This window comes from Typha latifolia, chromosome 3, assembly GCF_019914945.1.
Source record: "Typha latifolia isolate L0001 chromosome 3, TyphaL0001v2, whole genome shotgun sequence".
NCBI classification, from domain to species: domain Eukaryota; kingdom Viridiplantae; phylum Streptophyta; class Magnoliopsida; order Poales; family Typhaceae; genus Typha; species Typha latifolia.
Window position 1 is genome coordinate 6,012,387 of NC_133088.1, and position 17,275 is coordinate 6,029,661.

Below are 17,275 nucleotides of genomic sequence, written 5' to 3' on the forward strand. Positions count from 1 at the left end.
AATCCTTGCATCAAACAATTGGTGGGCGCTCAAAATAAATTACAATGAAATTCAATTCAGCTGTTGTGAAGAGTAAAGGGTTTAAGGCTTCAATAGTTGGGCTTTTAACTTGGATTGCAGTTTGTATTTTGCAGTGGGTTTGATAGGGCTGTTTTGAGAAAATTTCACTTTTGGATGGTTATACTAGGCAGCAGATATTTCTGCAGTCAGTTGTGTAATGGCTTCAGGGTTCAAATTCTAAGGTAGTAAGGTAGATCTTGAGGTTGTTTGATCAAGGCTTTAAGGTGTACCGGAGGACTTGGGGCTGTCTTGGAATTGCAAAATATATGACATGGTATGCAAACTTTGAGACAATAAGAGTGATGAGCTTCAAATTTTTGCAGAAAATAATAACGGCAGCAAAAGAAAATGGTAGCAAAATGACAATCTTCTCAATGTCACCTTTTAACCTTCTCAAAATACCTTATCAAACCCCACTGCATCTATAACCTGAAAACTATTTAAAACTCAAACTATTGAAGCCTTAATAGCTTTCCTTAACAGATGGTTCTGATTGTAACTGATCTCGAGCACTCACAAAGTGTTCAATGAGGGGATTCTGCACTATCTAGTATGGAGTTAATTAGAAAAGATGGTGACTATTCTGAATTTCATTTGGAATTATCTACTACTGTGTAGTTTTTAATTCTTTATTGCTGAAATTATTTTTCCTTTTATTTCAGTTACACATATTACACTTCATATAGACTTTAGATCTTTATCCTTTGCATGGCATAGAATCATATGCATGTGTACATATTGAGTCAAACATGGTTCTGACTCCTAGGTTGTCCTACATCATCTTTGGTATCAATCCTAGGTTGGGTTTACCAGACCACTCCTTTTGGACAACCTTACAACAGTGATATGGCCAATAAATCAAGAGATGGCACATTTCAAAGATTATTCAGTGGCTTAGAGAATTGGAATGAAAGGTTCAATAATTTAAAGCATAGTCTTTAGGTTACATGCTCTGAACCTAGAGATAATCCTACCCTCCAAGCTAATCACACATTGAAGTGAGCATGCTAGGTAACTAGAAGATAATATCAACAAAAACACGCATTTAAATATGAGAGAACTGCACAATGATACGTTGATCTTGAACCTCATAGGGTTATGCATGATACGCATACTGATGTCCCTGTGCAAAATGGATGTGATTATTACGACCTAGAGGATATAGTACAAGGAAGTGAATATCAAGCCACCTAGGCCATGTTTGATTTGAGGCTAAGCTCCGAACTAGATAAGCTAACCCTATTTCTTAGTCATTATTTAAATATCTTGAACTAGTTCAAGAAAATATAATGTTTAAGTGTGAACTAAGCTAAAGTGTAATTATTACTTTTGATGTGATGTGAAAAAGTGAAAAATGTAGTTTTTGAGGAAAACAAATGATATATAAAGTTAATGGACTAATGCCATATGACTTTGATGATAAAATTTAAAATATTATCATTTTAGCGATAATAAGGTCTTAAATTGATTTGTGAGCTCATAGGCCCCATTTTGCGAGCTTATGCAGCATGTAAGCCCACAACCACTGCTACGTAGGCTTACATATTATTATTATTATTGATTTTTTTTCTAAAATAATATAAGGTTAATATTCTATTTTAAATAATAATATATTATTACTTTTTTTTATTTTATTTTTTTAAAGCCCACATGTAAGGCTGTAATAATATTAATAATTTATTTTTTTAACAATTTAGCTTTCAAATATTAAGTTGTTCGTATTCCAGACTTTTATTAAAAAAGTGAGTTATTGCGGGCTTAAAAGTTCACAAGCCTGAAACCACTCTACAATTTATTGTGGACATAGTAAATTTTTTTTTAAAAAATTAGAGGAAAATATATTTATTTTGGAAGAAAATTATAAATAGATAAAGAGTAGATTTGAAATCAGCACATAATTTTTACTTGGACGTGACATAAAAGTAAAAAAATATTTATTTTTTTAGAAAAATTGAGTGTCATGCAAATAGTACTAAAATATTATTATTAAATTTATAAATATAATTATAAGTTAGCCATTTTAAACTACTATTAAGCATATCAGTAAATGATATTCAATAATAATTTTTTTCACCTATGTATAAATATTTTTTTCTAGTGTTGTTTTTTTGTGAGCCATGGTGAAAGAGGTTTTTTCTAATAAGAAATTATATATTTTTGGATGAGAGAGGAGAGCGAGGAGGGAGAGAACCGAGAGAAGAGAGAAGATTGACAAGGCCTAAAATTGATATGTTTAAGTCATGTCAAGGGTAAAACTAAAAACAATTTAAAAGAGTATTATAATTTATATATTATTATTTATTTATTTAATTGGGGACTGAACTTGATTAGAAAAAAAATTAAAAAGATGTTTGATCACTAAAGTAGGCTAGGGGTCCTTAACCCAATTAAAGGACCTCCGCTGAACTCAAAACAAACAAAGCCCTAGTTTCTATTAGCCTAGACCCTAAGGCTTTCTAAGACATGCTCAGTAACATGGACCAATCCCTTCGTTTATATAATGTCTGAAAGTCATAGGGTTATGTTCATGAAATTCAACTTAATGAAACAAGCTAAACAATCTTGGCTTAGTGTGGGAGACATATATAATAAGGTCATGTCATGAGCCAATTAAGCATAGGATTGAAATGAAAGGATATCTAAAACAAAGATATATACAAGCATCATATATCCACCAAATGTCTAGCAGATTTCCGAGGCCTTGACAAATGGCCAGACTGCTAATGAAGCAGATGACTTCTCTGTGTCAGGGCAACATGCCAGTAATTAAGTACATGAGTCAATCTGATGAACTGATGATTAAGTATGATTTAACAGAGAAGAGTAACACCATTGCTAGATTTCATTCTGCGTTGAGACCTGAGATTTCACATGAGATGCATTTACAAAATTACAACTATATGATACCCTTTAGCAAAACTTTCAGTTAGCTATTGACTTTCAGTATTACTTGAAACCAAGATGCATAGAAACTCTAATTATCAAGCCACATATACTCGACTCCACTATGTTCCAAGGGTGCATCAACTACTTAGTCTATTTGCACCTCATCAACTACATCTATGTTAATAACACTTTTGTATGTGCTACCACACAAAATAGTAAGAGGAAAGTTATTGCATCAACATTCTTGAAATAAGGGGCAAATGTCACTCACCGCTATAAGTCCCTGAGATAGATCACTTTTCTTGCAATTGTTCCACTAAGAATTTGTTGGTTAACACGATTAATGAGAATGCAGAGGAGGAAGTTGGAGGTACCACAAGAGGCTAATGAGCTTACTGTTGCTACATGAGCTTACTGTTGCTACCAGTGACAACCATCTTCTCCCCCCTCTTGTTTAAATGTTATGGGAGGGCCCAACTGATTGTTTTTATGTTGTGATCGTGGGAAGAGGAATTGAATCCGGAATCCCTCGTCCTACAATGCCTCTCCCTCTTAACCACTCTTGAGGAGGCCTTTGAGAAGGCCATGAGGATGGAACAAAAGCATAAGGTTATTAAGAGTGGTTAAGAGGGAGGGGCATTGTAGGACGAGGGATTCCGGATTCAATTCCTCTTCCCACGATCACAACACAAAAGCATAAGGTTCTTAAGATGGCAGCGAAAACAAGTTGGGGCAACCGAGATGGGCGGTTTGCGCCTAGAACACCGGCTGAAAATTCTGCAGGTTCAAAGGCAACGGTTGCTAGTACTAAACCACAACCATCTTGGAGACATTCTTCCGATGTTAGAGGATGCACAAGACCCCCCGTTCAAACTCTCACACTTGCCCAGGTAGAGGAGCGAAGAGCCTTTGCTTTCGATGTGATGAGCGTTTCACCCCCGGTCATCGGTGTTCCAAACCGATCGGGAGTGTGATGCTCATTGACGGTCTCGAGGAGGATAATGAGGTTGTTGATGATAGAGAGTGTCCAGAGGAGGTTCATGAGAAGGACATTGAGGAGGGTGCGGAGGAAGATATCCAAGCTGAAATATCGATGCATGCATATTCAGGTACTTCCGCGCCAAGGACATTGTGGGTAGATAGACTCGTTAGAAAGCATTGTGTGCATATCCTCATCGATTCGGAGAGTACACACAACTTTCTAAACGAAAGGTTAGTGAGGAGATTGGGCTTGAGGATTTATAGGAGGATATCTCAGAGTTGCGCGTGGCCAGGATTGAGGCGGGATGTGAGGAATTTTGTCCATGCTTGCGAAGTCCGTCAAAGGGCTAAGGCAACCACAATAAAATCGGCCGGATTACTTTAGCCTTTACCTATACCGAACCATGTTTGGGAAGACATTTCTATAGATTTTATAGAGGGTCTTCCTCTGGTACGTGGTTATTCTGTTATCTTTGTGGTGGTTGACAGATTGAGCAAGTATGCGCACTTTTCGGCATTTTTACATCCATTTTCAGCTAAGTCAATGGCTGAAATTTTTGTGAGATGTTGCTCGGTTACATGGCATGCCACGCACGATTGTCTCAGATCGTGATTGTGTATTTATAAGTGACTTTTGAACAGAGTTTTTCAGATTGCTCGGGACGCGATTGAACTTCAGTTCGACCTATCATCCACAGACGAACGGCCAAACCGAGATGGTCAATCGAGGCATTGAGCAGTACTTGAAGTGCTTTGTTGGAGAGATGCCGAGACGATGGTTGGAGTTCTTACCATGGGCGGAGTGGTCATACAACACTGCCAACCATAGCAGCATTGGCATGACTCCATTTGAGGTGGTGTATAGATGCACGGCTCTGACATTACACGCTTATGACCCAGTGACATCTACAGATCGGACGGAAGTGGACTTAGCTTTGATGGATAGAGATGCCACATTGAGGAGGTTGCGTGCCTATCTTAAACTTGCTCAAAACCGCATGAAGCAAGTTTATGATCGGAGTCATATTGAGCAGGAGTTTGACATCGACAGTTGAGTGTTTGTGAGAGTGCAACCGTATTGACAGGTAACCTTGCGTTCGATGCGAAACTAGAAGCTAGCACATCGCTACTTCGATCTGTTTCGAGTGTTAGAGCATATTGATCCGGTTGCATATCGTTTGGAGCTGCCAGAGGGGTCTAGAGCGCATCCTGTCTTCCATGTTTCATTGTTAAGGGAGCAGATTGGAGATCATGAGGTCGTTGGATCAATTCTACCGGAGCCATTAGAGGAGACAGAGGTTGTAGAGCCAGTTCGTGTACTTGTTAGGCACCAACGATGATATGGTATCAGATTAGAGATGAAGATTCTAGTCGAGTGGCTTGGCGAGCCATCCGATGAGGCGACATGGGAGTTGGAGACGGACATCTTGGAGTGTTTCCCCGACTTTACACCTTGAGGGCAAGGTAGGGGAAGAGTGGTGGGCTGATACATTTAGTTAGAATCTTTTCATATTGCATTAGTTATTTATTTTCCTTAAAATAAAATTTTTGTAGGTCGCGTTCGAACGCGGAAGGAGTCACATTTGAACGCCTTGCGAACGGCCTGCATCAGGTTCGCAAATACAGAGGACAAGAAGAGTGTGTCCGAACGCAGTCGGGCGCGTTCGAACGCCGCGTTCGAATGTCTGCATCGCGTTCGCACATACAAAGAACGATCGACAAGAATCTTCCAAAATTAGGATTAATAATTGTATTTTGGCTTATTGGCTAGCCTCTATAAAGGTGTGGATGGCAGCCAAAATTATTATGCCATTAGATTATTAATTTCTTGCCTCCTATCTTCTCTCTATTCTCTCTATCATAATATCCCTCCTCCCTCTTCACCAACCTATCACCTCTACCATTGGCAAGGTCTCTCCTAACTTCTAATCTCTCCCGTCTGTCGAGTTCTCCCTCTTCTTTGGGATCTTGACCACTTCTTCCCCTTCGTCATTTTCATCCCCATTCTTCCTCTTGCTAGTCGCTTTCCCTTGTGCAAGTAGAAGCTTTTGACATTTTCCTTTAGTGCTCTCGTGGCTCGGATTACCTAAAAGGTGATCTTTATAGCCGCCAGCCAAGCAGTTTTGCCCCATTCCTCCACTTGCTAGTCACTTTCCCTACCTTGGTACACTCCCCTCGCCTTCCTTTATCTCTTAGAATGTTTCTCAAACCCGCTTCATTCTTGATTCAGTGGCTTAGCTTCCTCTCTGGTCGAGCGTCTTCCTTTCCCTTATGGTTTATGGTGTTCCCTATAAGAAGGAAGGACATGAGCATGGGTTGGGCGAAGCATTCGCCCAACCCGTCCTTGTGGGCCCTAGGCTATAAACCAACCATGGCTAGCTCGGTTTGGTCCCTTAGACCCAACCCACTTCTTCCTATTTTCCCAATTATTTGGGTCGCATGCCAGCTCAAATATTTCTTATTTATTTTCTTTTATTTTATTGTGTTTAGTTTTTTTATGTAGTTTTGGACTATTGAATCTACCCGAACCCCATAATAGCAATCTGTGACATATTTAACTATTTAAATATACTTATGCTTCGATTACTTTCATAACATAGTAGATTTGTTACCATACAAGGAGAATCTTAATATACAGGAGGAGCTCGATAATTAAGCATTTGCAGATAGATACACTTCGGGCTAGTGAATCCTACGTAGTCATAGGATAGTGTAATTAGGGATGGCAAATTTTGACCCCACACGATAACCTGCCTCTTAATCGGATTTGGCTTTAATCTAATCGGGTTTGAGTCATAAACGGGTCAACCCGCCTAACCCGATTAATAATTGGGTAAAGTTCAAGTTTAATAGCTGACATGTTTTGTCCCGTTTAACTCATTTAAGTATACAGATGGGGTCGGACTGGGTCAAACCGCCAACCATGACTAATATAAACTAAAGTCTAAACTTAACTCTACCTCTCACTGTCTCACACAATCTCTCACCCTCACATCACCCAGCTACCTCACTGCCTCAATCTCACATCAACTTACCCAGCCAACTACCTCATCTCCAACCATCTCCACCGCCTCTCGTATCTAGCCTATCTCTGTCGCCACTTGCCTCTCCAATTGCCGAATTTCGGTTCCATTGCGGCAATCTCTTCTACGGTCTCCATAGATACTCTGATACCTACGATTGTTCCTTTAACTACAAGGCTGCATGGAGGGAGGAGATCGCGAGGGCTAACCATGTGATCATAGCTGCTAAGATCATCAAGATATAAGGTCGAAAAATGTTACCTACATGTGATTCTTCTTTTCATTTTAGATAGTTCTATAGCTTGCTTGTTGTTGAATATTTTATGAAATAGCTGCACTTTTTTGTTTATCCAATTGAAATATCATGATTGTTGAGTATATAGTTTTGGGTGATGTTGTTAGAATTCAACTTATATATCATTTGGTGAATAGCTTATCCTAATAGATTTTGAACTAAAAATGTTTCTCTTAGTTTCATGTTACTCAAAATCTGTTATGCATTTTATTACACCTTTCTGGAATTGTGTATTAGGATATCTACACTATTGTTGTGAACTGATTAAAGTTAATAAATATGTCTTATGTAGTTATGTTATTAGTAGGTGACTCTTTGTCCTCCATTCCTCATGGTCATTGAATTTTAGAATTCTGTTATATGGTAGCAAGAATTATGATAGGAAAGAATGAATAACAACTTGGGCTATTCATGCAAACTTTCTTGTTTCCCGTTCTTCTAAGCATAGTTGTGAGTAGTGACATAAATGGTCGTGTGAAAAGTTTGATGTTCAACAAAGTGCTTGGACATCTTATTCTAACCAAGGTTCCAAAAATCAGTATCGGGATTGGGATCAGCCGTCCAGAAAAACGATACGTATCGGCCGTATCGGCCACCTGTATCAGATCGGACTATTTTAATTAAATAAAATTCTAAATATTATTAAAAATATTGAGAAATTTCTAAAAATTTAGAAAAAAAATTATAAGAAAATAAGAAATAATAATTACTCACATATAAAGCCTAAAAAGTAAAAATCTCTTTCTCCCTCTCTTCTTTCCTATCTCTCTAACTGTTAGTCTGAAATATCCATTCTCTCCCACACTCTCTTTTTTTCTATCTTTCTCTCTCTCTCTTTCTCACCCTCTTTTTATCTCTCTCTCTCTCTCTCTCTCTCTCTCACCATTTTTTTATCTTTCCCTCTCCCTCACTCTCTCTTCCTTTTTCCCTCTCTCTCTCTAGCTACTACTGTCAGCAGCAGCTGACAGCTGCCTGCTGCAGCCGCCTGCAGCAGCAGTTGTCTGCTTGCAGCCACCTGTACAGGCCGAAACCAACCACCTGTACTGGCTAGTTTCGGCTTGGATCAGGATCGGCTATAGCCGATCCCAATCCGTTTCGGCCGATCCCACTCAGGATCGGCTGAAACTGGAAACTATGATTCTAACAATGTTTGACTATTTGATGTTGGGGGGACTTGATTGCTTAATATTTGGAAGCTTGTATTGATTCCGAATAAAAGATTCACATTGACATATGTGTAACTGAGACTAAACAACAATATGCTCTATAGAGAATCTTGTATTACACTTTTCTTTAATCTGATTCAGATAACCTTTGGATACTAGGTAGCCACTGCATCTTTTGGTTATGTAGCACTTAATGATCATAAAAGAAACTAATCCTGCTTTGTTAGGAAATATTCTTCTCCTTTCAATGTTTTAGGCACATTGAAAAGGCCTGGGATGGTTCTTGAAGTACCATTTATAAGTTCTAAAATGAAATGATCCTGTACTATGGTTGAACATCCTTGAATTCTGTAGAGGTTTGAAGTCATGGAAAAGTTGGCTATGATAGCGTATTAGATTACCTATTGAGTATTGACCCAAAAAGTTAAGTTGTTAGGCAAACAATATTTTTCATGCGTTTAACAAACAAAAATAATAAGCCTCCATGAATGTCATCAGTGCTAAGTAGTAAAAGCACATCCTTGAAGCAAATAAAGGGCTAAAGAAAAGGTTAAGGGAGCTCATCCTGTATAGTTTTGGAAGCTTCTAGATAACAAAAGCATATTGAAACTTGAAAGTAGATAATGTTCACCTCCTAAGCGTTCTGCTATGGCCCCAGTAACTAAACCTCCAACCATATCAACCACAAGAACATCTGAATATGCGCCAATGTTGGCCATAGACAACAAGAGAGATAATGTGTCGACTCGCAAAAACCTAGGCACAATGAGAGAAAAACAAAATTGAAGAAAATAGTTTACATAAATTAAACATTTCCTATATGCAGTGAATAGTTGCCTATTAAAAGCAATATTTGCTGTTCCCACATGCACAATCAGAATAATATGAATCATAACCTTTCTGTTCAGCATCTACCAACAAGACATTGGGAAACCTATGCGCGCACACAAATAGGATAAGATGTTGGCAACAGATTTTAGTTTGAAAGCAGAAAAGAATATATCATTGGTTGATTTAATTATTATCACACAACTACTAATAAATTATATACACACAATTCATATCAGATGTACTAACCCAACTTTATCAACAGCAGCATATATGAATTAATCAAACGGAATTACATCTCAATTCTATGTACAAAGATCATTAAAGAAGTACCCTAAACGAAGTGAATGACAATATGGTGGCGAAGTTTTTCTAACTAATCAACACCAAAATCTCCGAATACTCAAGAAATATCATAGTGAAAATGAAAGCATTATGATGTCCACAAAGTAATTGAGAATAACATTAAGACAGATAACAAGAATAATCAACTAAAGATCTCAAAATAGATTACCCTATTCGAGTCGGATATTTCTTGAAATATGTCTCGCATATGCTGCAAAAAGAAAGTGGAGAATGAGTCAGTAAGTAATATATTCCATTAAGTTCTTCACAAGACAACAAATGAGAAAAAATGTAACTACATCTAATTGACTTACTAAATCAAATAGATGGAAACATAGGTGGAGCCAGTAAACCAAATCAAACAGATGGAAACATTGGTGGAGCCAGCAAGAGCCAGAAGGGACCATAACCCCCCTTGCATTTGAAACTTTTATTTAATACACTTAGATAATCATGTGGTTGCGCCCTTAGAAAAGTTACATTGCCTCCTATGAAGACATCAATCTTTATTTTATGTTATAAAATAGTTGGCCTATACTATTTTAAAGGTTTTGAATTCAAAATTCCAACAGAGATGGGATATTTGTCTTGTGTAACAAGTCTTCAAAATATTGAGATTCTAAAAGATATACCTAATTTACACACAAAAAATATATAATTATGAGTTTTAAACTAGCTTCCTTGGCCTCTCTTCCCAAGCCAACAAAAGCCCAAGTTCTAACAATCATAAATAGTTGAGAAAGAGATCTCAAAGTATAGTGAAAATAAAGCTAGATGGCCAAAAACCCAAGATAAAATATGTTACATAGGTCATCCATATTCCACTCATTATAAGCAGCTATTGCTGGAAAGTTTTTAAAGGTTTAAGTTGGGGTTTTCTATGGGTAATATAGTGTAAACCAAAAGAGATTAAGTTAAAGAAATTAGCTAACTGTTGTGTGGGAAATTTTGTAGTCATTAGATGAGAAGAACCACGAACCGTGCACATTGTAATACTTGAATTTAAGGTGTGCCTAGATTATTTAGCTCTTAAAGTCTATCACCTTTAACTAGAGAATAGCATGTCAAAATTAAATTAAACATATTTTATATTTCTATTCTTTGTTTTTTATTTTTGGTAAACATATCCTGATTTTATGCATTTCCATGTGCTTCTGTACTTGTTAGATGTGACTTTTCATATCTTTTTATTTACTAGATTTTTATAATTATTTGATGGGACATAAACTAAAAATGAATATAATATTTCAGCTCCACCACTGTCATGGATGCCATCAATCATTCATTCTGAGTAGTGAGTACCTCGACCTAACCCTTTCCCAATCATAATAATAAATGGGTCAGGTTCTGGACTAATGTAGACCAGTTAATAGAATGAAATGATTTGCAGAGACTTGTTGATTCGACATATCATCAACCTAATCTATCTACATCTCCTTTAAATATTTTTCGACCTCTTTTAAAGAATAAATGCAATAACTATTACATGTTAAGCTTAAGAAGAACCATAAAATTTAGGACAACACAAATGAATGTACATAGGCAGAGTTACATCACAAATTATGCTATAACTGTACTTAGTTTAGTATAAAACAACACAGAAACATCATGTACATCGAATCACGAAAAGGTACTTAATGAGGATTAATAGAATGAAATAATTTGCTGAAACTTGTTGATTCAACGTATCATCATGCATTATGAACTCTGTATACTTAGCATTGCTATAAGTCTTCATCTGAAATTCCATAAGAAGCACCAATTTATTAACTATAAACATCAGGAAGAAATTTCAATAAACTAAAACAAAAATCTATGACAGCGTCACTTATTATCCTTAATAGGTATTAGTAATATCAGATTCTCATCTAATAGTGCCATAACACTGCATATCCCAAGGTTCTACTAAAGTCTAATCATGTGAATATCTTACCGCTGGAAAGAAATGAAATATCGCAACTGAAAAGAACAGAAGATGAGGTAGTTATATTACCTTCGTGTAGATGGACGCCGCAAAAGTACTTTAGGGGCATATTTCTTTTGTTTCTTTAATTTGTATTTCTCCTGATGACAATTCCTTGATCAGCAGGATATCAAAATTGAAAAGCTGCATAGGATTTAAATATTACACTCACTTGTGAAAACACAGTCTTATTTCCAAATGTTGAGCTATTAGCTATCAGAGCTTCAACAATTTCATCTCCAGTTGCACCATCCCTGCATCAAGAGAAAAAACTTAGATGGACTAGCAGACCAAGTTGAGGATATTAATCATCACAAATAAATGAGTAATTGATACATTAGAAAACCCACCTGCCTATTCTACCCAGTAAGAAAACTGACAAAAATAACAGTCTCTCAACAAAATTAAAGGAGCTTCTCTGGCAGAAGAAGTAAAATTTACTGAAGCATTCTTAAAAATTTAATGCGCATCAAACCTAAGCTTATTTCAGAGAACATCTACTATGTATCATAATTGACTCAACCCCTTTGTTCTTGTCAGATTACTAATATATAGAATCAAAATTGCAATGCAAAAAGGTATTTCAGCAACTGTGATACAGATCTGTCATCCCGAACTTTAAGAGTCGAAAAGAAGAATAACTTTCTTTGAGGAAGTCAATAAGTGAAACCTTGTTACATTAGTTCTGGAGAACAACAAATCAGTTATTCCAATCAAATGTACAACTTGGCTTTCTTGGTTTCTTAGTTAACTTTCACAACTTGGCTTTCTCAGTTTCTTAGTTAACTTTCCTTCAAAGTACTTAATAAGTTCATGGGCCAAGGCAGTTAAGATTTCTTTATGTATGAAAAGCAAGTATAACAAAATGCACAAAAAGATCAAGAATATCAGTAAATATCATGCATAAGCATGAGTCTTCACATTTAGAGAGGTAAGACATCAATAAAATCATAAAAGATTCAAGCTTATCTATGAGTTATATGGTTACATACCAGTGAATCAGTGGTAACAAGTTAGATGTCAATTAAAACCAAGAAATGTTAAATATAAAAACATTTCAGGACACTACTTCAATACATCAGGATTTTTAGATGCCTATGAGACATTTTCTGCCAAGACTGTAAAGATGTGGAACTATTGAGGTACTACTTAGTAGATCCAACCACCACTAATTATCCTTTGACTTCATAGAACCTCAATCTCCTTCCGAATCAACCAGGTACTTAAAACATTTGCCCTGAATTGAAGGACTAAATAAGATGAGCTCTCACCTCCGCATTGCATCTATATCATCACTGGATAGATTTTGGGCCGTGTTATTGTCAAGCAATGACCTATTGTCTCTAAAATCCTCCATCACTTGTCCGTCAACACCATCTTGTGCACAATCATCTGCATATAGCAAAAGTCATCAAATATCACACCAAAGATAAGGCCAAAAAATGTGAATGTTACGAAGATTAGTTTTCTATATGCACATATCTTTACTTCAGCTGACAACACAAAGAATAAAGCTTTATTGATTAAATGCATCTGTCAGTAACTAAAGATATGATAAATCATAGTAGGTTCTAAGTATTGGTTTTGGGATTAGCCGTTCAAAAAAAAAATAATACATATTGGCCATATCGCTGAGAACCATCCGTTTCGGAGGATCGAATTGGAGATTGGCTAAATCAGCCATATAGGCCCATCTGTTTCACCGAAATAGATTAGGATCGACCAAAAGTTCAATCCATATCATAGAATTGGCATAGGACTATTCTTTACCATAGAATCTGATATATTTAGAGACATGGAACTAACAAAAGGAATTTGTCATGTAAATCTATAGGCCCCCAAAAGCAAGGTTCCTAGTTTCAGCCGATCCTGAGTGGAATCGACCGAAACGAATCGAAAATGACCTTAGCTAATCCCAATCCTGGTCGAAACCAACCGATTGGCTGGTTTCGACCGATACCCAATCTGTTTCGGATAAGGCTGATCTTGCCCGAAATGGGAGAAAACAGGTTGGATCCGCCCGGACCCCACCCCCCCCCCCCCCCACTTGCCACTCTTTCTCTCTTTTCTCTTTCTTTTCTTTCTTTCTCTCTTTCTCTCTCTTTTCTCTTCTTTCTCACCTCGGTGACCGAGTAGATCTCCAGCGAATTCGACCTCCAGCAATCTCGGGTGAGTTTTTTATTACTTTTTTTATTTTTAATTCCTATCTCATTCCCTCTCTCTCTTCCTGCACTGAGTGAATCCGATAACCTCTACCGTTGCTACTGCTGTGAAGCAGCAACAGATGTTGAGCTGCACCTACAACAGCAGCACCAGTTGCTGAGAGCTAGAGAGAGAGAAGAAGGGAAAGAAGTAAAGGAAAAATGGGAACCTTATCTATGTGAGTAATCTTTAAATAAGTTTTGAATGTTGAGAGGGGAAAAGGGAGAGAGAGAGAGAGATCAATATTCATCAAAGTTTTGAATTTTGAGTGAGTTAATACATTTTTTAAGTTTTTAGGCTTTATATGTGAGTAATTTTTATTTTCCCCTCATCTTTTTCTAAATTTTTAGAAATTTTTCTGCATTTTTAAATTATATTTAGAATTTTACGTAATTAAAAAATAGTCCAATCCGATACGAGCGGCCAATACGGCCAATATATATATGATGCCGATCTCGATCCCAATACTAAGAACCTTGCCCAAAAGTGCAATTATAAAGGGAAAATGTCTAACCCCTAAGTATCCATTGATGACACTAATCTTGTGAGCTTTAACCACTGAATTCAGTTTCTATAGTCCACACAATGTCCAGTCCGTTCAACCTCATTTTTTTGTCACTTTTTTGTTTAATCCCCTAATATTCCATAATATAGCCTACATGGATTAAGATAAGGAATTAGGATTATTTCCTGCACCGTGGGCACTTCTCCTCGTAGTTCTAATTGAACCTTCAACACCAACCTCGGTCTTATATTTCCCCTAACTGCCTTGCAGCTTCTATTTAATCTTAATAAAATTTGCAATTAGAAAAAGGGAATACATAAAAAAATTAAATAACTGATTTCCAAATTTTCAGATGCTAGAAAATGGTAATATTAATGTATACTCAACCTCTAATAATCTGTAAGAGGACATAAACACAAGACAGCGTATGGAGTTTGACAGATTTGAAGATAAGCAAAGCAGTTGAAATTAGAGATTAAGTAGGATAAAGTCAACTAAGATTGGAGGCCAAGAAAGGCTTTGAAACAAGACAATCTGCTTTGGTTCCATGTAAGGCAATCAATTTTCTTCAAAAGCTTAGGTTGACAAACGAAAAAAAACAGTGCCAGCAACTTTATTTATTACCAAATAAAAGGCAGAGCACAAAGTTACATATAAGTCACAATATATGATATGTTTATTTTCTCCAATAATAAAACCACAATAATACATTTGGAATCTCAGATTAACTTGCAAATCTTATACTGCTAAAAGTAGTCTTGATGAAGTGGTTTTTACATATTATATGCCTTCAAGTTAATCATGATTTTAACAATTGAAATAACAGTCTATTACGTGCTGATTTATTATTTACACTGTCACATGATACTCTAAAGTCTAAAATAAGTGCTAAAACTAAGTCCAATAATGTACTATTTGGTTGTTTAGGTATTGGAATTATCAACATATTCTAGCAACAGGTCAGAAAGATGACCTACAGAAATGTTAAGCCTTTCCTCCCATGATTCCTATCCATTTTCTGGGGCTCCCCTAACTTGAGAATAGGAGCTAAAAAAGACTACAGGTTTCTCGCATCTAAGCAATATAGGTAGAATAGAAGATCTTTTGTCAAGGAGAAAGCAACAATATAGCACTAGATATTGAAGCTTGTTATATGTTGATTTCAATGCATTATCATTGGTACCAAAAATTGCTGGCAAATGGATACCAATGCAGCATCTAACATGCTACCAAAGAGATTATAAGCTTGCAGGCATCTAAGCATCATGATGTGTTTGACCATTATAAGTTATAACTATGAAAGTTTCTTTGCTTTATATCCTGTATCGACAAAGCTGAAACTCAACAATCATATTCTTCGCTGAATCAATTCATGCAACAGAACAAGAGGATCCAAGCATCACCAACAATAATTATGTATTCAACTATCACATGTTTAAATCTTTCTTGGTTCTATTTCCTCCATTCAAGCATCAAAACAAGAACATCAAAGCATCACCAACCATAGTAATGTATCCTCTATTCAAAAATCTAACCGAAACCCAACAATCCCATTGCCTACTCAAATCAACTCATGCAACAGAATAAGAGAATCCAAGCATCACCATAGTGATCTATTTAACCATCACAAGTTTAAATATTTTTCTTTCCTCCATTCAGATATATGAATATGATCCAACATTCTTATTGCCTCCCTGAATTATTTCATGCAGAAGAACAAGGGAATCCAATTAAGATCAACCATAGAGATGTATCCAAATTTCAACAATCACAAGTTTACCGCTGTCTTAGTTTTTTATCCTCTATCCAACAATCTAAATGAAACCCAACGATCTTATCGCATACCCGAATCAATCATGCGACAAAGCAAGATAATTCATGCATCACCACCATAATGATGTACTCAACCATCACAAGTTCATAACTTTCTTGGTTCTCCATCTTCTATTCAGAGATCTGGATGGAATCCAATAAGAGAATACAAGCATCACCCACCATATTCAAGAATTCAACTAGCACAAGTTGAAAAAAATTTCGTGTTCCATCCTCTATTGAAGAATCTAAAAGGAACCCTACAGTCCAATTGCCTCCCTGAATCAGTTCTTGCAACATAACAAAAGAATAGAAGCACCATCAACCATAAAATGCATGCAACATTCAAAAATTTAAACCTTTTTCTAATTTCATGTCCTTTGTTGAATATAAACTAACGTTCCTATCCCCTCCTTATATCAATTTATGCAACAATAAAGCAAGACAGCACAAGGAAGCAAATCCTACCACGAGAAGAGGGAACGCATCTAGACAGATAAGGCCCACTCGATCCGGTTTCAACACGGAACAGTGAACCGAAGGGGCATCCGAGAAGCGAGTGGAGCGAGCACTTCTTGTTCCCAATCTTGAGCGTCCTACGCCCCCAAATCACCCAAAAGGTTAGAATATGCAGAAAGAAATCAAACAAAGAGGACTGCGTTGTTATGAGAGAGGACAAACGCGTTGGGGGAGAGGCGGGCGAAGACCAGGCGGTCGCCGTCGTTGATGTCGAGGAGGACGCTACAGCCCTCCCACGTCACGCGGGGAATCGGGGCCGGACGCGGCGTCTCGGAGTGAAGAGGAGCGGTGGCGCTGCCGTCTTCCGCCGTTGCCTCCATAATGAGATTGAAAGGTTTTTGGTAGGATTTCTTTGGGTGGGGTTTTAGGAGGTTGAGGAGGACAAACCCTGGCGCGGAGGCGGGCGGGGTGAGGTTTGCGGAGTGGTCTCCTACGTAAAAAAGTGAACTTTCTAAGCCCCACTTAACTTCAGGAATTTTTTTTTTTTGTATTTAACTCTCTAAATAACTTTTAAACATTATTCTATATTATAAAGATTATTTATTAAAATTATATTTTATCCTATACATTAACTCAATTACTAATTTACTCTTTTAGATGTATCCAATTAACTACTTTATATCAAATCAAAGAATATTTATGATAATTTTATTTAAAATAAAAAATATTTTCTCATATTTTCCTTTATTT

The 17,275-nt window shown here is 36.8% G+C and overlaps 1 protein-coding gene across 1 annotated transcript in view; it reads right to left on the bottom strand.

The window, feature by feature from the left end:
• Window positions 1-17,043, bottom strand: part of LOC140784959 (uncharacterized) — a 33,969-nt gene extending 16,926 nt beyond the window's left edge. Inside the window, exons 1-7 of the mRNA XM_073132603.1 lie at window positions 16,748-17,043; window positions 16,535-16,662; window positions 12,819-12,939; window positions 11,720-11,801; window positions 11,578-11,648; window positions 9,754-9,795; window positions 9,043-9,167 (exon numbers count right to left, since the gene is read on the bottom strand). Coding sequence (XP_072988704.1) covers window positions 9,043-9,167; window positions 9,754-9,795; window positions 11,578-11,648; window positions 11,720-11,801; window positions 12,819-12,939; window positions 16,535-16,662; window positions 16,748-16,905 — 727 coding nt within the window. The 5' untranslated portion in view covers window positions 16,906-17,043. The remainder of the gene's footprint in view (window positions 1-9,042; window positions 9,168-9,753; window positions 9,796-11,577; window positions 11,649-11,719; window positions 11,802-12,818; window positions 12,940-16,534; window positions 16,663-16,747) is intronic.
• Window positions 17,044-17,275: the final 232 nt, after the last annotated feature.